At 37.6% G+C, this 23598-nt stretch overlaps 3 protein-coding genes across 3 annotated transcripts; 2 read left to right on the top strand and 1 right to left on the bottom strand.

Moving 5' to 3' along the window:
* Window positions 1-2390: 2390 nt before the first annotated feature.
* Window positions 2391-10734, top strand: cd63 (CD63 molecule). Its single transcript, XM_068732818.1, has 8 exons — window positions 2391-2500; window positions 3217-3302; window positions 7757-7945; window positions 8107-8181; window positions 8275-8373; window positions 8569-8712; window positions 9974-10057; window positions 10324-10734. The coding sequence occupies exons 2-8, from the start codon at window positions 3237-3239 to the stop codon at window positions 10387-10389; spliced, it is 723 nt and encodes a 240-aa protein (XP_068588919.1). The 5' UTR covers window positions 2391-2500; window positions 3217-3236; the 3' UTR covers window positions 10390-10734.
* A 35-nt stretch (window positions 10735-10769) lies between these two features.
* On the bottom strand, window positions 10770-19013 carry letmd1 (LETM1 domain containing 1). The gene is made up of 9 exons (XM_068732816.1): window positions 18888-19013; window positions 18214-18368; window positions 16576-16691; window positions 16087-16169; window positions 15641-15827; window positions 13710-13811; window positions 13450-13602; window positions 13229-13325; window positions 10770-12357 (listed from the first exon to the last, which is right to left on the bottom strand). The coding sequence occupies exons 1-9, from the start codon at window positions 19001-19003 to the stop codon at window positions 12281-12283; spliced, it is 1086 nt and encodes a 361-aa protein (XP_068588917.1). The 5' UTR covers window positions 19004-19013; the 3' UTR covers window positions 10770-12280.
* Window positions 19014-19649: 636 nt separating this feature from the next.
* On the top strand, window positions 19650-22398 carry zgc:56699 (uncharacterized protein LOC405758 homolog). Its single transcript, XM_068732819.1, has 7 exons — window positions 19650-19737; window positions 20627-20742; window positions 20851-20957; window positions 21089-21215; window positions 21306-21389; window positions 21770-21827; window positions 21911-22398. Exons 2-7 carry the CDS (start codon window positions 20658-20660, stop codon window positions 21984-21986), a joined length of 537 nt encoding a protein of 178 aa, XP_068588920.1. The 5' UTR covers window positions 19650-19737; window positions 20627-20657; the 3' UTR covers window positions 21987-22398.
* Window positions 22399-23598: the final 1200 nt, after the last annotated feature.

Below are 23598 nucleotides of genomic sequence, written 5' to 3'. Positions count from 1 at the left end.
AGTTTAAAATACACATCAACATTCCAAGATAAATGTTGATAACATGTAGTTAAGAATTGTTTGGAGCTTGACAAATAGGTCAATTAGAGTCTGTCGTTATACAGTGTACGCTTTAAAAAAAACCCACTTAATTTTGGATTTACTGTCAATTAAAACTAGTTTCAACTTACACAATTTAGATTTCATCCAATTGAAAGCATTTTGTAGATTGCCAAAAGCTGGGTCTGCTGAATCATAATGAATTGTTGCATTTGAAAGATTCTCCCAAACATCATTTAAGTGCAAAGTAAAGAAGCACTCAACAATAACTAAACCCTGTGTTACCCTCTTGTGGACAGTCAGAGGATGTGTCATCAATTTGAGAACATTGAGAGCTTTGTAAGACAGACCAACATACGTTCCATATCATTTCATTTTGAACTTTCCGTAGGCTACACATGTACAAGAGACACCTACACACAAGCCCCCACCACCGACACACAATAAGTACATTTAAAAAAGAAGCAAAAAAAACACACAGGTTGCCGTAGTAGCACATAATTGCCCATGCATGACCAGATACGCTGTGTATACACAGTGTCCTCCGGTGCTGTGACTAATATGTCCACACAGGCCAAAACTGTCTGCACATTGCCACGAGCCAGGGATGAACAGTGAAGATGATTTAAAGGTAATTAAATACATTTTACACAAAGCACCAACATCAACAAGTATAGGATGGATTCATTCATGTTCCCGATAAATCATACTAACCTTTGTGATGCTTATATGCTAAACTAAGATGACAAACATGCTGAACATAATAAATGTTAAACATCCCTATTTTAAAATTGTCATTGTGATCATGTTAGCCTAGCTGAAAGTACAGCTGTGCCTGTAACTACAGCCTCATAAAGCTGAAAGCCCGGTTGTAGACTCTTAGTCTTGTTACATGCTGTACCACTGCCCTGAGCTATGGGCCTACATGGTGAACTAATGGCCGTGTCATGTGGTTACATGACACTGCATTTTAGCTGCTTTATCATTGTGGTCCCACAGCTTACAGGAATAAACTGAACCCTTCTGCTAAATATGTATGTACTTTTTCAAAAAAAACAGTCAAATGAAAATGTTATCTCAAATTCAGTTCCTGAGCTTGACTTGAATGATACATTTACAGTAAGCTGATATTATAGGACCATTATGGTTTTCTCAGAGATGTGGCTCACTGAGGTGTTTGTTTCAACTGAGGTCAACAATTCGGTCCACTGCATTCATCTTATCAGCTTGAATGTGAGAAGACATGCAGCATGAGTCATTTGTTGAAAATGGAACAGTGTTGCATTCAAACCATAAAAATGTGAGCTTTAAACACTGAATTATTTCATAGTATTCACAAAGACTTTTGATTTTTACGACATGAACATAAATTCATGTTGTCGAGGGTCAACACAACATATCAGAATGAGGATACTTACTTTGTCAAAATGAGCACATTGACAAAGCTCGTTACGAAATGTTCCTGCATTTGGTTGGTTGTCGTTTGAATCCTTTGAACACATTGCTCAAGGAGACAGTTGTTCGTCAGTCTGAGGATGTTACACTGAAGAGGACATTATTGAGAAATTGGGTTTCTTCCGGGCCTTTGATAAGTTTGACACAGTGTTTCATGTGAATGTAACAGCATTTTAACGTCACTACTTTAGGATATGAGAGAATGGGAAGATTATCTGATTCATATTATTTCACAATGCTTTTCTTCCTGTTGTGTATACCACTATTGTTAGCTGTTATATAAAAAAATATATATATTTTTTTGCCATTATTTTGAATAAATTTGTGTTTGCCAGGTTGTGAAAAATCCTTTTGATTGATTGGACCATATACTTCTAGAAAAAGGCAACAGGAGGGTCTGAACCAGAAACCAATTATTAATAACAATGCAAGTGTGTATTAATGATAAACACCTATAACTATGTTATTACCAAAAACAAAGACTTAACATCCAGCCAACCCAAAATGTGTTCTTAGCATTAGCTTGACTGATCTATGAGGCATTAGCAATTTATTTATTTATGGTATTTATTTTCATTTACAAGTTTATGAACAAGTATGCGTGTTGTGCAGTGGTAGAAAGTAACAACATAAGTACAATTTTACTTTATTTCAGTATTTTCTTCAGTACATTTTAGAATACAATATTACACTTACTCCACTACATTTGTGTGACAACCTTAGTTAATTTAGATTAATAATAAAATATCATAAAAACATGTATTACTCCTTTTGACGAGTACCAGCGAGCAGACTACGTTGAAGTCTTTGGAAAGTAGTGTGTTTAACGAGGAGACCTTGAAGGCAGCATAATGAGTTTAGGTCAATAAAAGGAGAAGTAGGCTAGAGGAGGTGGTAAGTGAAGGAGCCGAGGGAGGAGCGACTATAAACGGCAAGAAGTTAAAACATTTCAACACATTGTCGTCTTCGCCTCTCACCGCAGGATTTTACTGACTTCTTCTCTAAGGTAATGTAAAACCGCCGAAATAAATCCTTTTTATTCGCTAACGTTACCCTTTTGTAACGGAAAAGTTTTTTTTTTTAAATGTTCAACAAAAAAACAGTTAGAGGATGTTTTCAGTTTCACCGTTGGGACTGAAACGTGTCTATCTTTTTTGTGTTTATGTGAGACTAACTTAGTGGTTAAACTCTACAAATTAAATAAGACAAAGTGGCTCTGGATGATGTAATTATTTTGGCCTTGTGACAAAGCAAAATCTTTGCTAATTTAGCGGTGATTAACGGTCCGACTACACAGACAGGGCGCTGCTTCTTCCGCAAATCAGCACTTTTAATCCCTTCAGACTGTGTTGTAGAGACCTTAACGTATTGGTTAAGCAGCCCTGCCCCTAAAGATTTAAAAACAATATTTTACAATATGGATGAGTGCCATCGTCTTGGTTGTAATTAAATTCAGTGAAACAATTGTAAGATGTGTGGTTCACTGACCTACTGGTGTGGCTTCATAGGAACTAAAATGCGTAGTTTGTTCAAGACTCAAGGCCTTTTCTGTCGCTGAACTATCAAATCATCAGAAATCAGATGACTCATACCTTCCAGGCTGCTTCTGCTCATATTACAGCTGATGTAAGGTTCATGACGCTCTGCCTTGAAACGAAGTGAATGTGACAAAATATATATTTTGAATATTTTTTTGTATTTGTTTATATGTTTTCAATTCAGGAAACAGATCATCATCAGCCATGGGTGTCGAAGGGGGAATGAAATGTGTCAAGTTCCTGCTTTTCTTTTTCAACTTCATCTTCTGGGTGAGTATCCGCTCAACCACCTCATTAAATCTTTACTTATCATAAGGCAGCAGACTGGAGGCAGATAGCACCTAACCACATTGTTACTGAGAGGTGAAGGGAGCTTTTGAAGGCCACAACAAAATCCACAAGGCAGGAAATAAGGCCACTTGATGTTGACATGTGTCGAGTTACATCAGCGTATGTTTTTGGCTGAAATACAGACTAGTTATGTGGTATTTTGGCCTTTTGCCAGCCCTTGTGACTGTGAGCGTGAACTCTGGTCTTCTTACCCTACTTTGACATATTTTATAGTATTCATCTGTAAAAATCAGCTGATGAGCAAACACACAACCTTTGGCATCCCCTCTTGATTTATTCTACCTGAACACTTACTGGCTCCAGTTTGTTTATTATCAAATGTATGAATGCACAGAAGAGGAACATTAGGGCAATCATCTCAAATATCCTGGATCAAGCGAAGTGTTTCCTGTTTCCTCGTTTGTTAGCTTTACAGAGAGAAAGGTGATGATGGAATGTGAAACTTATGACCATAAAGTGTAACGAACGGCGTCATGTGACTTGTCCAGATCAACACTTTTTCTTTTTTTACTGCCGTCCGTCAGTGCAACAGTGCTGCTGAATGCTTCACACGGTCGACTCTGCACCAAAACACCGATAATCATCTCACATTAGAAGGACAGGAAGAGGAAGTACATTTTATTTACACACACAGTGCACACGCATAACACTTTCTACAGAAATGGTTTTCATTGCTGATAGTGACATTTTTATACTACTTTCTTTTGTTGCTGGTGTTTTTGTCAGTATCTTTAGATTGTTGGTTGGACAAAACAAGATATTTGAAGATGCCACTCTGGCATTCGTTACTCTTTTCTAACATTTTATAGACTAATCAAATTAATAATGTTACTTTAAACCCTCCTATTTATCATTTATAAACAGTACATGATGATTTAATACATGTTTGTAACACACTATAATGTGGTTGTTACCAAGTGTTTACTTATAAGTGGAGGCTGGCACATAAACCGATGATGAATAAAGTGAAACACAGTTGTTATAGCATATCCAACTGTATGTTGAACTACATTATAGTGTGTTATGTGTTATGAACATAGATTACATGTTAATACAGTGTATAAATGCTTAATATGAGGGGTTAAAGCGATGTTTTCTTATTGATACATTTTTCGAAAACATTAATCTGTAAAATGAGTGATGTCTTCAAATGTCTTGCTTTGTCCAACAGTCAGGTTTATTACAAAAGAACAAAAAAACAGCAGTATATAGTAATTTAATACACATTTTGAACACACTATATTGTAGTTGTAAGCATATTTGAGTATTTATTTATGTATTTTTATAGTATATAGACAAATATACTGAAGGCTAGTTTATAAACAGATATTGATATAACAGTTAATAATAAAATCATTACATATTATATGTATTGTAATAATATAAAATATTTCATCGAAGAAATTATAATTGGTGATAAATAGTTTAATAATTATTAAACGTAAAAATGTCCTTTTATCACAACTCCATTATAGTGTGTTTTTGAAATGATGTATTAAATGTTTATACTGCTTATGAATGCTAAGCAGGAGGGGTTAAAGCAACTTGTTATCTCTTTGATTCATTTTTTTGGTTATTTCTCAATTAGATTAGTCGATAAAATGTTGGAAAATTATTCAACTAATGTTTCAGCTCTGCATAATTTCATCAAGAAATAAAAGTCAAGCTTAATGAAAAAACATAACCCGGATGAATATTCTATTCTATTGTATTCTCTTTCTTTATACCGGGTCTTTGCTCTGTTTGCCTGGTCTTTTCACTCTTTAATGTTTTCCTACGTCAAACATTAGCCACTTATTTGACTCAAGCTCAAATATTTACATTGGTGTTGCCAACAAGGAGAGGTCCTCTGCTGCAGCGAGGCCTTAAAATGGAAAACACACAACCAATTTGGCAGACAATAATCTGACACAAAGGCTCAGTCTACATATATAGTTTTGTTATCCGGATATGAGCATTTCTGTTAGTTTTACATGAAACTAGAAGGAAGACCTTCGCCAGAACAATAATGTGTATTTAACAGGTTCTTCATTGGCTCAGGCTACACCCCTCCACCAAGTTTCATTCAAATATGGCCAGTAGTTTTGTCCTGCAGACAAACCGAAAGCCTTGTCTCCTTGACTGAAGTAACGAGTAGTAAGACTAGTCGGCAGGCAGAGTTTAGTTGATCCTGGGCTTTCTGTGTTGTGTTTCTGAAGATTAACCAGAAAATTCACAGTTAATAAATTGAGAGTTCAACAATAACCATAAACTACATTATTTACTGTATGTCTGTATCCTGTGCTGCTTCCTGCCAGGGTGTTTTTGTTTTTGCGTGATGACTCGTATAGCAAATCCTAAAAAAGTCCCCTTGTTGATAAGATAAGCATTATTAAGGTTGCGTCCACATGTTTTGATTATTTATCAGCAAGCTGAAATAGTTGTTTAGTCAAACAAGATATTAATAAGCAGCAATGTTTATCCTTTTAAAGCATGGCTCCATTGAGCCACCAAGCCCCTACGGTTGGTGGCCAGAGTACATTTTTGGTAGGAGAAATGTAAGCTTATGTAAAAACAATTCAGAAAACTGTAACACTCCCTCCCGCTCAGCATTGTGCCGGAGTCAGTATCACCGAAGTACGCTACATCCTTAGATGTGTCATATCCAAGCACTTAACCTCCTGCATTCATTCACTCCTACATCCTTGTTGGCGTTTTGTGTTTTCATAGTCCACCTTTTGCGTTTCTGGTGCTTCTGTGAGGATCAGGTTTGCAGTTTGAGTAAGTTTAGTAAACCCACACTTCAGTAGCCAGCCTGTGTCGAGTACTGTGAGCTGTCTTTGTACATCGTTGAATTACAAGGCGTGAACGAACCAGAATGTTTGTGGATATGCAACATTGAGTTGGCGAAGGCTCACACTGTAGGGAATCTGTGTTTTTATTCAACCTTTATTTAGACGGGTTCATGCAGTCTCATTCTCAAAAGAGACCTGATGAAACGGGGGATATTTGGTGGCCGGTTAATGTCAGACCCTGCTCTAAGTATCTTAAAGCAGAAAAGACAACAAAAAAAGACTAATATATTCAGTCTACTTCTTGCCTTGCGGTCAGCATTTTCCGCTCCTCCTGTTTTCATGTATCACTTGACCAGTGACGCCAGACGCCCTAATTTGATGATTTATCATCATATGAGTTGCTGTTTTTCTGCAGTGGTCATAGTTCAGCACTTAAAGGTCTGTTTAATGTCCAATAATATAAAAAAAAAGTTGAGGGGCTGCAATTGAGGATTATTTTCCTGATTGATTGATTGATTAATCAGCTCAGTTACATTCTTAATTAATCGTTTGGCCATAAAAAATACATTTAATACACAATATTATACATATACTTCTCCTGATTGACTAAATGGATCAATTTATTGTCTAATTGTTTGAGCTCTACTGGTTAAATCCCCCCCCCCCCTCGTGGACCGCCTGCTGTGAAAGTAAACAGCATTCAGTTCACCATGACGTTTGCTTTAGAGCCAGCTGATCCCAGCTGATCCCAGTCAAACAGTTCACCCACACAGTGTTTGTTAAAAGATGGAATGATACGCTCTTGTCACCCTACCCACAGCAGTCTCTCATGTGATCATATCGCAATTCATCATCTGATCATTTCACGCCTGCACACGGAAAACTGAAGACTGTTGCAACTTCCTCCCATCTTTTTTAGCATGACTGCTTAATAATTTTGTTTGTCTTCATATAGAAGCAAATTTTGAATCTTATAAGCAAGTTAATATCTAATTGTTACATTTAACCACAACTAAATTCCTAATAGAAATATTTTACTTTGACCACCTTTAACATTTCCGGTAGGTATTTTAAGGTATTTAAATTGTACCTGCTGAACATTAGCATGATGGCATTGTCAATGTGAACCATGGCTGTATAAGAAGAAGTGAGTACTGCAGCACACGATGGGTTTTTTACTTCCAGAGATATGCGGTCCACTGAATTTGCGCTGTAGCGTTATTCCATTCCATTTGTTATTGCAATATTGCAGGTGGTCACTAAAAAAAAGCTTATTTATTTACACACAGAATTGTTTTATCTACACTTTTTAACCTGGAAAAAAAGATCTGTTATTTTAAAACTTTTCTGGACATTTTCAAGAGGGGAGTTCAAAGCATATAAATACAAAAAAAATGTCGATCAGAGTCAGATATTTCAGTGTAATACATACAATTTCCACATTACAGTAAATATTTAATAGCCCTTAAATTTCTAAATTAGGTATTCCGTTCCTAATAAAACTAGAATAATACGGCCTCTCTTTACTCATATTGTGTTACCAGATAATCTGTCGGCTAAAAATATTTGTATTACATGACTACATGCTTTTCCCTGCAGCTATGCGGCCTAGCATTGACCATCGTGGGAATCCTGGTTCAAATAGGCGTCCACAGAACCTTGACCATCCATGACGCGTCGGCCTCAGCAGCTCCCATCGTTATCATTGGGATCGGCGTGGTGATCTTCTTCATCGCCTTCTTCGGCTGCTGCGGTGCCTGGAAAGAGAACTACTGCATGGTCACCATGGTAAGTCACGTAGTGCGGTATCTGTTCAACAATACAGCAAAAAGGGTTGAATTACCGTTGCTGTACAGAGGAATGAATAATGTGTGTAAAACAAGTATTATGTAGCTTAGAATAGTAATCACGTTGATGTAAGTTATCTTTAACTTCTCTGTTTTCCCCAGTTTGCCATTCTTCTCTTCCTGATCATTGTTGTTGAGATCGCAGCAGTGATCGTTGGCTACATGTTCAGAGACAAAGTGAGTGCAGAGTTTCACTGTTTTCTGTGTGTGACAGCATGCAAGACCCTGCAGAAGGTGTGCTTTAACCTCCATGTTGTGCCTCCCATGTAGCTGTCAGACGTCGTCCAGGATAGTCTCACCGACATGATTTCTGGATACAAGAACGGCACAGATGACTTCAGAAAGACCTTGGACAAACTGCAGGAGGATGTGAGTTCAGTGTAGATTCTCCTACTCACTGTTTGCTGACAACACCTTCACATAACACCGCTGCATCCTGTTGGTGTGCGCCGCACGACGTGACGTAGTTATTCTTTGCCCCATCTGTTGGCACGAGTTGCATCCTTTTACTGTACATTGCCGGCATGTCCATATTAAATGTTTTTTCTCATGACTCATTTGCAGATGAAGTGCTGTGGCGTGAACAGTTCCTCTGACTGGAGAAGCTTCGGGAATGATGGAAAGTCTGTGCCTGACTCATGCTGCGTGACTCCCTCTGCCAACTGTGGAAAGGGGACCATGACGGACGCTGCCAAAGTGCACCAGGAGGTAAACCCCCAGTTAATGTGTTGTTTTAAAAGTCAGTGAGCATGAGATATATAGTTAGAATTACACATATGATACATATTAAACACAGCTGAAAGACCTTTATGTGAAGCAGCAGTTGTAGGATTTGCATTAGCAGTAACTTGTGCAGTAAGCTGTGATTTGGCTGTAGGAGAGGGAACATTAAACTGTTGTAGTCAAAGTAGAGCCCATCTGATATCAATATTGATAATTGAGGGTTTAAAATAATCTATATTTACATTAACATGATTTTTTTAAAGACGTGTGTACGCAGCAGGATATTTTACAGATGAAAAACTAGTCAGTGCTATCTGACGGACAAGCTATGTAATAGTGCAATGTTTCTAGCTTCTGTTTAAGCTTATCTTTGTCTCTTTATCTTTGTTCCTCTTTGTAATTATCGGCAGACATACTGACCAATACAGATATACCTGCGCTCATCAATACATCGGCTGATTTATTGGTTGGGCTAGCTAGAGTGAGAAGAGAAAGAGGTTGTGCTTTGTGACAAACCTACAGAGAATTACCACCCGACATTGCAGTTAGACTTTGCTTTAGATCCTCTTTTAGCTCATTATCAGTTTAAACCCTGTCAGCAATAGCAAAGATCTCTGATGAACCCACCGTTAACTACACGCTCAGTACCAAACAGCTGACAGAGTAGCAACTTGTTGCTGGAAAAGGTCAAACATCTACTAAGCTAAATAAACAATGGTGAGTTGAGACGAAACCGGAGCTGGACATAAAGTAAATATTAGACAGAAACAAGTCCAATGGGATGATAATGGTTCTCTGTGCCAATTAGGTGTTCAACACACACACACACACACACACACACACACACACACAGTTTGTGTGTGTAGCGAGTCCCCACACAGGTGCATGTAAATAAGACATTTCTGTGGTAAAACTGACCTCAAAATATGTCGGCTGACTTTTTGGAAAACACCAATGAGTATATTGGTTTATGAATAGATCATGCAACAGGTAAAAGGTAAAAGATTTCCATAGTTGGTGTAATAATACTTTATGGTCATTTCTGTATTTTGTCACCTTTATCAAATGTGCAAGGCCAGTTTTTTATTGTCCGAACTATAAAAAGAAGTAAAGCCAAAGTCAACAACACACAACCGTTACAAAGAAGTCAATGTATCACCATAAAGCAAACGGGTCACTCAAATAATAACTCAACCAGTGAAATTTCCATATTAAATCTAACTTTAGTTTTTTGTTGTTGTTGTAGGGTTGTCATGATGCTTTGGTGGCTTTCCTGAGGAAAAACATCCTGTGGGTGATAGTTGCAGCTCTCGTTATTGCCGGCCTGCAGGTACGTAACGTCAATAATGAAAAACATAATCTGTCCAGACACTAAGTATGTAGTGCGTACAATTTTACCTGTTAATGTTTAATTTGAAAGATAGTGTTAATGTGTTTTTGTATTCATTTGAACTCTTTACCTTTTGAAATTGGTTTGTTTGCATTTTTATTTTGCTTCTGAAAGTGACTACAGGATTGATCGTCTGTCAAAAAAAACAAAAAAGAACTAAACAGATGTGTCCTGTCCTCCTCGTGTGTGGTCGTTTTAAATTGCAGGTATTGGGCATCGTGTTCTCCTGCCTGTTGATGAGAGGCATCCGCAGCGGCTACGAAGTCATGTGATTCAGCCGCACAGCTGAGGAGGCGTCGTCTGTTCAGTTCACGCTTATTGGGATCTTCATTTGGAAACGTTTAATATGTTCATCCTATACTTCAGATATAATTCACAGAACAATATATTTTCTTGAGTAGTGATTTTGGATTGTATTTTCATAGGTTAACAATATCTCTGCTTTGTTACTGTATGCATTTAGAAAATTATAGAAATGATAACTCCACTTTGCTGTATGTTCTTGTTGGTTATGAGGAATTCTAACACTTTTTCTTGTTCTATTAAGATTTGAGATCTGTTACGTTTACGTTTTGCTGTTTGCCAGTTTCTGTTTTTATTAAAGACTCTTTAAATTACATCTGAATTATAAATACAAACAGGAGAAAATAAATGCACCATAAAAGGTTTTTATTTCAGACAGTTCCATTACAATGTATATAATATTGGCACAGCAACACAACATTCAAAAACGGTTGAGCAGATAAAATTGTGTGTGTGTGTGTGTGTGTGTGTGTGTGTGTGTGTGTGTGTGTATATATACACACACACACACTGTTAAAAATATATATATATATATATATATATATATATATATATATATATATATATATATTTAACAGAAAAGAACTTCTGCAACTCATATTTTAGATTGTGCCAGTCCTTGCAAAAGGCACAGGAAGTAAAGTACATTTCCTATTTGACACTTTACTACACGAGCACAACGGACGTGCAGTTCCTCTTGTACTGGATGTGCAGTAAAGGACGTGCAGACATGCAGTTCCTCTTGTACTGCTACTCTGAATTTAGCAAAACACTTTAAATTCTGTGCAGAAGTGTCGTCTGACCAGGATAAGTTAATGTCATCTTAAGCCTCCAAATCAAGAAAACATTTAGTAAACAATAAATTAAAGTGCCATCACTTTCATTTTTCAGATAGCTTGTGAGTACTGTGCTGCACAACAACACATACGTTTAATTACAACACACTTGAATGTCTTTGCAATTGCAAACATTAATTGGGCTTTTTTTTTTTTTTTTTAAATATATCGAGGATCCGTCAACATGTTTTCTTTTTAGAAGGTGCCTTTGTGTAATCTACTGATTGATCAAGTCGACCGGTTGTTCCGTGTGTGACAAAATGATTTTGTTTCCTCAAAACGGTTGCAAGAAAATTCCCTTCTGGACAGCGTTAGGAATTGTAAAGAAGTAACAGCGGAGCACAAAGTGAGGTAAATGTATGAGAAGCTACAGTACGTGTTTGATGTGTACATGTTAAGACATTTAACATGCCCACATAAAAGGAATTTTTTTCCCCCTGTACTTTAATGAGGAATGAGTGAACAATTCTATAAGTCAAATACTAACTGCACACAAAGTGCTGCTGACCTTTTCCTAAACACTATCCTCTTTGTCTAAGTAGGTGTGTAATGATGCGTTAGCTTAGCAGTAAACAAATGACGAGCCTGAGCTTAACGTTGGTATCAAGAACATGAATTATATCTCACCTCAACAACGCCACCTAATATGGTTCAGTGCATCAAAATCAATTTAAGAGGGTCTGAATTACATGAGAACTCCAATAAGCAAGATTTAAGTTAAAATGCACCTCTCTTATTGTGCCAATTTATTGAGTAAGATCCCATACCACTCCCCAGATTCAGCCTATTTTTCCCAAATAAATCCTATTTACTGGGAATGTATTTGGCAAACAGGACAGTTTTAAGTCTTCTAGACTTATCGGGATCCTTTCAAGTTCTGGGCTTAAAGATTAAATTTTTTCTTCAACCTCATAATCTTGCCAAGAACAAAAAAAATAGAGATGTTGACAACTCTTAGGAAGCTGTGCTGCCCGGTGCACAAAAGAGAACCTAATCACAAAAGCAGATTGCTGCCGGCTTCCTGTCAGTGTTGGCCTTCACCGGTCGGGGAGTTGGAAGAGAGAAACACAATGCAGTGCACAAGGAGTGACACCTCTGAGTCTGCAGAAAATGATACAAAAGAGGCATAAAAAAACAGTATTACATGTTAGAATAGACACATTAAGGAATAGTATGACATTTAGGCAGAGGGAGCGTTAGATGAGAAGTTCAATAGCAATGTTATATCTATGCATTACAGGAGAACTCCACATAAACGGCTTTTGGGGTACGACTATGTAAGTGGAAACAGTTGTTGTGATGGCAATTGAGTCAGCATTGGATGGGTCTGAAGATGGCAAGTGCATTGTGGGTAATGCAGGAGTCAGGTATTGACAAGGAAAAAGAATGCATGGAATAAAAACAACGATGTCTCTGGTTCTGCTGCATCGATTTTGATCCTTTTTTTAACAATTCATTTTGAGTCTGACAATTTAGTAGGAGTGCGATGCCAAATCTGTGACGTACTCTTTTAAAAAGGTGCCAAGTTTCGAACTAAGAGAATTAATATAGCAGCAAACAACTACTTGCAATGTAAAGACATAGGCCAGGTGGCTCCAAAAATTATTCATTTTTTTAAACCAGATTAAATTATGGTTTAACTTTAAATCATGCAAACTTTAAAACTAGCTGTTTTATGCCATGTGAATCAGTGAACTTTGGAGGTGCTGTTGGCTGAATTTCTTTCCTTCGGACACAACAAGGCCAGCTGCTTTCCTGTTTCTTCATGCTAAGCTCAGCCAATCAGGCGCTTCATATTTACAGTACAGACACACTCAGAGAGTCCAGAGAGTGGCGTTAATCTCCTCATCTAACTCTCGGCAAGAAAGCCAATAAGCATAATTCCTCTTCTTCTTTAAATAATAGATAAAACAGACATGTCAACAGGATTGGGCTAAAATTACAAAAATAGTGCATATCCAAATGAAAATACCTTTCAGTGAGGAGGACAGCTGAAGCCATTGGGTTAACCACTCACGGCATTGATTAATGCCAAGACTGTTAGAATGGAGCCCCCTCACATAACAAGCCTGAAAAAGAGACAAATATTCTGTATTCATAACACAGCTTAATGAGGAATATGCAACGTTCATCATGTAAATCAATGAATGGCCAGTGGATGTGAAATGTTTTAAGTTGTGTGGAGTGACTGACCTGTCTGAGTTCGGAGTCACTCAACTGGTGGGGGCCCAGCCTGCTGAGGGCCCGGTCCAGCAGGAGCAGCTCGTTGGCGTGGCTGTTCAGCCGCCGGCCTATCAGGACACCCGGGAGGCGAGGAGTCAGGAAGAGCAGGGGGCTGACGTATCTCTGATTGGCCGTGAAGACAGACAGGAGAGATATTCTAGTGACGTTCAGGTTCACCGAGTGTTTGTGCAGACGGTGTGTGACGTGAAGAGTGGAGGGGTGTAACTGACCATCTGATCCACACTCATCCTGTTTATACCCAGAGGAGGTCCAGAGAACAGGCTCCGGACTGCGAGGATTTCAGACACTTTAGGCTTCGCTCCGCTCTGCACCTGAAAATGCACAGAGGTTCATTCCACTTTCATGGAACACTGGATACAGGTTCAACCTTGTTGTACTTGTGTGTGCAGCCATGAAGAATTATGTGCGTTTCAGAATTTGTAGTATTCATTTACAATGAGAGACTTTGGCCATTTATTCTGTAATTTGATATATTGAGTAATTTATGTGAAATATAACATAAAATCCATGTCCCTTTAACAGCAGAGGAAACAATTCAAAATCATGTTTTTGAACAGATTTGATATTTGCACAATGAGATTTTTTAGAAATAATCATCAGTAATTTGAATATAATGACTTAGTGAGTAAAAGCAAATAATAGAACAGCTGGAAGAGTCTGTTAAGTTCAGAAACTTACATCACTTTACTGCAATGTAACTTTTGAAACCAGGAAAATTCAACACCCATGCCACATTACGATATTACCATATTCAAAATCTATCCTGCCCAGCCCTAGCGGAAAGTAAGTAATACTCAAAAACTTTACTGTAGTGCAATTTTGATGCTATTCTACGCTTAAACTACAGTACATATCAGTGGCAAAGATTGTTCTTTCAACTTTACAGGCAGCTATAGTTATTAGTTATTTTTCAGATTAAGATGTAACATTACAACATACGAGTTAATAAAATATGATTAGTGTCTGGTTGTGGTCCTTTGAGTCGTTTCAGATGTCTACACATTTTTAACAGTTCCAGCAAAGAGAAATGTATCCTCTTAACTTAACAGACGTCATCTGAATAACAATTTGGGGCCAAATTAGTCAAAAAGTATTCAATATTATACAAAAAAAGCAAAGATTAGAGAAAAGTCCAAAGAATGAAAGTGTCCCTCAGAATTACCGTGTGGCCCTTTTCAGGGCCGACCCCTAGGTTGGGAACCACTCGATTCACCAACTAACTGTAAATAAAGAACTTGAAACTAGTTCCACCTCAAACAGCTACAACAGTAAAATGCTAAAAAATTACAATCTAATAATGTAATATAAAGTACTATACCAGTCATTAGGGGGCATTTTTGTGCAGAACGAGCGCTTTAACTTTTGATACTTTAAGTACATGTAGCTGATAATCCTTCTGTACTTTTAATTCAGTTTGGTCTTAAATGCTTGCTTGAAAAGAGCGTCTGCATAGTTTAAGCACAACTCAGTACATTAATGAGTTGATACACGAGACCTCTGGTCGGGTAATTCTTACATTTTTGTTATTTATATCTGTTCAATCTCGTTAAGAAAAGTCAATACATCAATTTATGCCCTATAATTTATAGCCGGTGGTATGAGAGCAAATGGCTGATAGAGTGCTGCAGTAACAAGTCCTTAAACCAGGAAATGAGTTCGTATTTTTGCACTTCTGGTTCCCTCGTCTGGAAGTCAGTGTTTTTTGTTTTTTTAAAAGGGTTTTTGGTTAGATGCCTGAAATAACATCTATGGTTAACAAGCTTAATAATTCTTTCTTTCTACGATACAAAAAATGCCAGCAAATACCCCACCTGTGAATTTTTAAGCTTTTAAGGGCCTAAATGAGACTACAAAACGTCAACAAGTCGAACACTAGACTGCCTTCAGCTTCATGGTGGTGACATGAAGTCATGCGACCGGGGTGTAGTTTGTTTATAGCCTAATGTTAACTTTTTTTACTTTGTATTTATGTTTACAAACTCATAAAAGTGGTGTTCCTTTGTGCCACAGAGCTTATTTTCTGCAGCAATCCAAAATGAAATAGAAAAATCTCATTCGCTTTTTGCTGAGGGAACTAGTGTGACGCTAGGAGAAGATCCGTTTTGTACACCGTCATCAAGGTTCTGATGCGTTCACTTACTTTAGCACACAAATCCCTCAGGCGACTCTGGAGCTGGCCGTCTTTGACCTGCTGACTCGTGCTCTCGAGCCCTTTGAGCACTGGCCGGTGGTGCTGGACCCTGTGGTTATGGTACAATTCCCGAAACTCTACTTGCTGCTTCGCAGTCCAGAAATGAGGGATCAGGAGCTGGCGGGGGAAAAGGTACCTGGCAGTGAACAGGAGGAGATGGTAGCAGAGAGAGGAGGGACACATGGAAGGATGGTAAAATATATATATATATATATTAATATATCAACAATATATATATTAATATATCAACAGGGACACGATAGGAAGGAAATTCCAACAATAATATTGAGGGTCATAAATTAACATCACTATCAGTAATTTCACATTGCTTTGCTGAATATGAATCAAAAGGGTGCCGAATGAAATGAAACGATGGTCATTTCAAAGTAACTCACATCAAGACAAAAACCAGGTAGTTGGCAAAGGGAGGGATTGATATCACCACCAGCGGAAGGGCCTTCATCAAGTCTCTGCGGAACTGTGAAACAAAATTGAGTAAAAGATGCCGTGAGATAACAAACATTACATAGCTGAAATTAAAATACTGCTCACTAGTGAGGCTGTAACATACAGAACACAATTATTTTACTGTGGAATCTGCTGCTGAATTTCAAGACATCTGATTAAATGTGATTACTTTCTTTTGTCATTTCAGTAGTTTGTGTCCAAGACCATTTATAAAATCTTTTATACCTTCAGCTGGTGTCTTCCAAAGTAACAAAATTTGACTTTTAAAAAAATGTGAACCTGACACTTAGAAAAGTGTACAAAGATGATCAGTAATCCATTACATCACAACCACTGAACCACAATGTTTTGACTCAATATCTGGGTATAAATGTGACAATATTTGGACATGATTCATGGTGGTGGAGAAGACCCACCTGTCTGAGCTTCTCCATCTCCCTGTAAGGCAAATCCTTAAACTGCACTTTGTCAGAGAACATCTTTGATCTTATCATCTGCACATCTTTGGCATCTTGGAACAGTAGCTTGAATCCTGGAATGATTCAAATGATACAAAAATAAATAAGTAAAACAGAGACTCTGTGACAGGGTGAGCATGTCAGACATGTTCTTTCCCCTCTTTTTAGAATGTTTAAGTATACTGATGGCATGTCCTTCGCTGGCCTTCTACAGAAGACAAACCCTCTAGGTGAAGCTGCCTATCTCGCCCACACTAAGGCCCAAATACAAAGTATATTTTCAAGAGATGCTCACAGCGACTTAATCGTCTTAGTGGCCTTGGTGTTAGTTGGGTGATTTTATAACTAGTGTACAAAGCGATTGATGGCTGTTTAAACTTGTACCTTCTGCCCGGTACGGTCACTTCAACTGTAGATCAAAGAATTTACTTTCTAGGATTGTGTCAATGGCAGGTCAAATTGTTGGTAAACCCCAAAAGCCCATGACTCAACTTTTTACAGAAAGGACGATGAAGAAAGCGAGGAGGGTCCTGTCAGATAGCGCCCATCCTCTCTTCAGCCAGTTGGGAGTCTCTCTATAGAGTCCATCTGGTTACTAACAATATATTTTAGAAGTGCCATCAATATTCTTAACTCTGTTTAATGTGTAATATGACCATGTCCATGGGTTTTGTTTTTATTAACTACTTTTTATGTAGTCGTTTCTTGTATTTGGTAAGCCAAAGACAAATTTCCTCGCTGGTGGAAAGATATATTATATTCAAAATGATGTTTATGAGAAGAAAAATGTGGATGAAACTGATGGCGATGTAGCAGCCATGCAAGGTGGTGACCTGGACATTGTGAACAAAAGGAGCTTGCTGAAAGACATTTAAACATGTGAACAGGCGGAGGCAGGAAGTTTACCACCAAGCCCCCCTGCTGAGCCACGTTTGTACAAACTTTAAGTTTTTGTACAGCGTGTGGTGCCACAGACAAAGATTTACATTATACTATACTTGCCATTACACTACATTACCATGAAAATTAAGTTTATTATGATGAGCAGCAACTGAGAAAATAAACTCAATAAGTGCTCCACGTGTACAGTATCGTTGGATACAGGATGGAGAACATGACAAGTTATTTTGTCTCTGAAACTTGAGACTCAGAACCTCAATTGTCATCAATGTGAATTCAGTGCAGTGCATAAAGGAACGAAACTGTGTTTTTACTGGTCCCCAGGGCAAAACCCCGCCCAAAAAAATTAATGATGCAACATTCAGACTACACATATGGTGCAAACAAAACAAGGTACAATCATGTAGTGCAATACAATGTAAGAGTGTATGAGTGTTTAACAGAGTGAATTTGATATTGTGTTCCTGTTTCTGAAATAAAATCCATTCACCAACTGTAAACCAATTAATGTTTCATTCATTTTTTTTCCCACTTTGGAACTTTATTTACTGTTAAAAACCTGTAGCTACACAACCAGCAAAATAATCTGTGTGCAGTTTAACAGAACTAACATAAGATATGCAAAAAGTATCCACAGTATATAAGATTAGAAATATAGTATTCAAGATGCCAGAGGGGAGTTAACGTTGATCCTACCTTTCGTAAAAGTGTGATAGAGCTGATAAAAGCGGGGAAATCGCCTTTTGAGGAAACCTTCATATTTGGCATTTACCGTCTGGAACTTGGAGGCGACATATCGGCCAATACCTCGTCTCACTTTGGATGACGAGTAGAGTCTGCACAGAGGCAACCTGTCGAGTAGAAGACGTGAACATGAATACATTAAGTCACACTAAAAGATCAGCAATGAAATGCCAGAAATCTTCTAGTTTTGTTTTGTTTTCATTGAACACACATTAACAGACATTCACATCATAGACTATCCATATAAAAAAAGAAATGTCAAAAGTCGTAATGTCATTTAACTTTAGTCATAACCATTTTTTTTTTATATCCATCTTTTTGACACAGGACATGAAAAACCCAACTAACTACACTCCATGCTCACGTGTTTGAGTATATTAAAATCACAGGTAGTTTAATGCTGGACGTGTTGTAAAGACACAGCAAAGTACTATGATTTCAATATAGAGTGCACAATTATTTTAGCATCATATAACGTTATCTGTCTAAATATGTCTTATCAAACACAAACGGTACAGCATGTCCTGATATGCAGCTAGCTTAAGTTAGCAACGTTTCAAGTCAGACGCGAGTAAAACAAAACCACAAATCGTGGACAAATGAAGTATAAAGTGTTTCAAACATACCTGGACTGACAGGACACATAAGGAGAGTAAAGGCCATTTGTTATCGTGTTTGTCCTGAGACCACATAATCGGGTCAAAGACAAACGGCTACACAGACCGGAGCTGAACAGCGCCATGTTTGACACGGTGAAGTTCCGCCCACGTTACCGTAATGATACTCATGTACGGCAAAGCCAAAATATGTTAATTTACCGTAAAGATGCTCATATACGGCAAAGCCAAAAGCAGTTAAGTTATCGTAATGATGCTCATATACGGCAAAGCTAAAAGCTGTTAATATATATATATATACTCATATGTATGTATGTATATATATATATATATATACACACACACTCATATATATATATATATACACATATACACACTCATATATATATATATATATATATATATATATATATATATATATATATATATATATATATATATATATATATATATATATATATATACTCATTTGTAGTATAGTAAGTGGTACGGTAGCTAAAGACCAGTGGTAGAAAATAACATTACTTAAGTACTTAAAATAACATTACTTAAGTACTTAAATACACCAAAAATCCAAAAGGGTTACATTGAGGCCCATTTTCTTGCTAATACCTCTTTTGGTCACTTCTTCCATTACTGCACAGAAACTGTACTTTGCTGATTTATTTCACATCGTCAGATATTAGTGACGACATCTGGGCGAATTCGTCTTGTGTTATTTTACAGATTTTAAGCAGAGTAGTAGTTTTTGTTGCTTGAACAGGAAAGCACGTGACTTAACGATGTTCGTTAAAACCTAGGGGCGGAGCTACGAAATCATCGAACCCGCGAGCAGGAGAGAAGCAGGCTGGAAACAAAGGTCTTTATGAGATTGTTAGTCGTAGAAATTACATTTTGACTGTATTCACAACATCTGTTAAGAACTGAAATGTTACATTTTAGAAATGTCATGGCGTCTGAATTAGCATTGTATTGGCTATTTTTACGAGTCTTTTTGCTAGCAAACGTTACTAGCCAACTTTCTTTGCGTGTGCTGTTTTAAAGGCAATGTTTCCTGAAAAATCTGCCGTCGTTGCACTTAAACGGCAATCTTGGTTGCGCGCTTCCAGGGGCCTCATTGAAAAAGCCCGACCTGTGATGGGGGGGGGGGGTCTCTTTAAAACCGTAAACTAATAAAGTAAAACCGTAACCAATAAATAATCTAATGTTAAAGTAATTTGGAAGTTAAATCAAAGCCAGTGACGTCTACACTTTTACTACAAGAGGTTTTCGGCCTCCAGGTGTGAATATATTGCTTCCAAATCTAGTTGAGTTTCGGGTTGTCGTTTCCTCAGGCGGCTAATGGGCCACCGTAGACTAACAAGCACGAGACTGTTACTAATAATAGTTAGTTTCTCACGAATGAACTTTGAGGCCACTTTTTAAAAACTGTTTTAGAAAAAACAATAGACCATATGTGCTTCCAATTAGACTGTGATTCTGTCTTACTATTCCTGTTTTGCATTGCAGTTGTGCTAAAACTAGATGTACTCAAGACTAATATTCAAAACAAGCCTACACCAGCAGATAAAACATTTAATAAATAATAAACACCTGGAGAGTTGGACAGAATCTTGCAGATGATCTGATTGGTGCTCATGGTTCTGCAGCTTTTGAATGCTGCATGTGCATCTGTCACCTGTCACTATTGTTTCTGTTGTCTACATTGTTTGTTTTTTGTTACATTCTGCATCTTTGGCTTTATCCAGTTGGTGTATCTTCAGTAAATCCCAGCTAGAGATGGCGACCACTATCAGATTTGGAACCACTAGCTCTCCATGCAACACTGCAGCTGCCGAGAGAGCACAGCTGGATGAGGAAACCGGTAATGATCAAGACATTTTAATACATTTTCAACATCTTAAGTTGCCTTTTTTTGTGTGTAAATATTAAAGGGTGAAATGTATTAATTTGTTCTTCTCTGACTTTAAAGAGGAAAAAGGAAACTGTGACCCTGACGAACTTCAGCAGTGCCCTTTTGACAAGAACCACCAGATCCGGGCCTGCCGCTTCCCTTACCATCTTATAAAGTGCAGAAAGGTGAGTAGAGTGCTGGTTCACCGCTAACTACCAGCAAGTATGGAAAATATTGTACATTGACATGCAAGGATGTGTGTATCATGTAGGGTTGAAACTGTAAATCTCCTTTTTCTTTTCTCTCATGGATGTAGAATCATCCGAAGTTGGCCAGTGAGCTAAAAACCTGCCCTTTTAATGCTCGCCACCTGGTCCACAAGCATGAGCTGACACACCACACTGAAACCTGTGAGGACAGGATCTCCGTGGCCACTGTAGATGGTAACACAACCACTTTATTGTCTCTTCTCTACCCTGCAGAGTCAACGTGTGCCTACAGTGTACCTGAGTGGAATTATGTTCTGTTTACAGTGGGAAGCACCAATGGGCATTGTCAATGGCAGGTCCCTGCCAGTACTTGGGTAAACCCGGACATGTCTGAGGATTGGGACAACGGTATAATTATTAACCACAAATTATTGTTTTTACTCTTGCATTTTTTAGTGATTGAAAAAACATGATATAATGAGATTTGAAGGTGCCGGTAGGTGGATTGTCTCAAGAGAGAGTCAGGCTCTTTGTTTCCAGTCTTTATGCTAAGATAACCGTTGCCTTCTTCATATTAAGCGTACCGACATGAGTGGTTTATTTATCGCCTTATTTAATGGGAAGAAAGCGTATTTGTATGCTTTTAAAGTAACAATCAGTGCTTGAGTTAGAAATATTCAATACACAGTATCTTAAAGCAGTATTGTTTTTCCCCCCTTGCATACTCTGAACCAGACTTTGAACACATTGATTTAGTCTGTTTTAGGTAACAGAGTTTTGTCTTGCAGAGGCTGATGATTCTGTTACTCCGTTTGTGTGGGGTGTAAACACAGTCCTGAATCAAAAGTAAGTGGTCTGCTTCAGCTTTTACCACCTGTTTGTGCATATTTTCTTTGTACTTTTAACTGATCTGTCTCGTTTCTCTGCAGACCGGAGGCGAACCCCACCAACAACCTCGGTGCCAGTTTTAGAACTCCTAATGCCCTCCCATGGTCTGATATGTAAGCCGTAATGTACTTAGTATCCAATTTAACGCTTAACGTTAGGCCCGTTATATGTAGTTATGTATGGATATTTCTTTTAATATTTGTTGTTAGCAAGTTTTTTGCCCACAACTTTTTTTAAGGTAGGACTTGAGGCATCTAGTGGTGAAGTTAGAGATTGCAACCAACTGAAACCTTCAGCCAATAGATCTCCCTAAATGCAACATGCTGTTCCTTTTTAATTTGCTGTATTGTCTATTGGTTATCTAACTTTTAGTGCCCTGATGTGGCAAGTACCCTAAATGGCAGTACCAGTGTTTGTACATGCTTCAAAACGAATGCCTCCTTTTTTCTGTATTATCTAACCTTCCCTGCTGTTACAGTAACAAATGTCACTGGTTGAATGTCATATGCTTTTTATATTAAAGGTGTTGATTTGAAATAATTTTGAGTGGTTCATTATGAAAATGTTTGATACAATCAATCGCATATGCACAGTTTGAAAATCTTCTCACTTTGGCAATTATTTAGGAAGATAAAATCGATTGAGCCTCAGTGACAACAATATTTAACAGTAAACATAGTAACACTGTCATCGCATGACCACTGGATGGCAATACTTGTCAAGCCAAGCACTGACATCATTATCTCACTACTTCCCTTTGAAACTTCATTCTTTTAATTTGGTGTATCTCCTCTTGATTCAAGTAGCTCCTCTGGCTATCAAACTATTTTAATAAAGACACTTTTCATGCATGATGTACAATATTTGGCAAGTGCAGCACTGGAGTATTCAGATTCTTTACTTCAGTAAAAGTACTAATACTGCACTGTAACGCATCAGGAAAATGTACTTAAATTATTAAAAGTAAAAAATGTTCCCTGTGGCTGTTATACTATTATATTTCAGATCATTAGATTATTATTTATGCATTAATGTAAAAAAAAAAAGCATTTTACCTTTGCAGTTGTTTGAGGTTGGGCTATTTTGTTTAATTATTACCTAATTATTTTATTATGTATTAATCTCCTTATTTTTGTTGATCAATTGCTATTATTTGGTTTCGCCTTAAGTGACACCTTCACAATGCTTTGTTTTTATCGAATCAACAGTCCAAACCTGACAATATTACAGATTAATTTAAACGATTGCAGTAATCTAAAGGAAAAGCAACAAATGGTTTAAGTTGGAACCATGACATATTTTTGCATGAAAAATTAAGTAATTAAGTAATTGCCAACTAACTATTTCAACTGTACTTGTGCTGTTGGGTTATTTATAGCAAGATATTCATGTTTTGTATGCAAATGTCTTTATTTATAAAGTAATGCTTTCAGATTAAAAAAAAACCTTCTGAAATGTATTAGAGCAGGAGTAGAAAGTTTCATGAAAGACGAGTAAAGTTCAAGTACCTCAAATTTGTACTTAAATACAGTATGTGTGACTGGTTTCCGTCCACCAGTGGACAGATGACATTAATGTTGATCTTGAGAAAATGTCTCCAGGTGAGAGCTGAGTGACCTCAGTGTGACGAGTGTCAGGATAATCGAGGCCGGCCAGCCAGAGCACTCTGTCATATCTAAGTGGCATTATTGATTTCATGTGACTACTATCTATTTTAGTCGTGGCTATT

Source organism: Cebidichthys violaceus, unplaced genomic scaffold, assembly GCF_023349555.1.
Source record: "Cebidichthys violaceus isolate CVI_PGR_0920_01 unplaced genomic scaffold, fCebVio1.0.p SCAF_6, whole genome shotgun sequence".
In the NCBI taxonomy this organism is placed as follows: domain Eukaryota; kingdom Metazoa; phylum Chordata; class Actinopteri; order Perciformes; family Stichaeidae; genus Cebidichthys; species Cebidichthys violaceus.
This window is presented reverse-complemented; position numbering and strand designations above follow the sequence as displayed.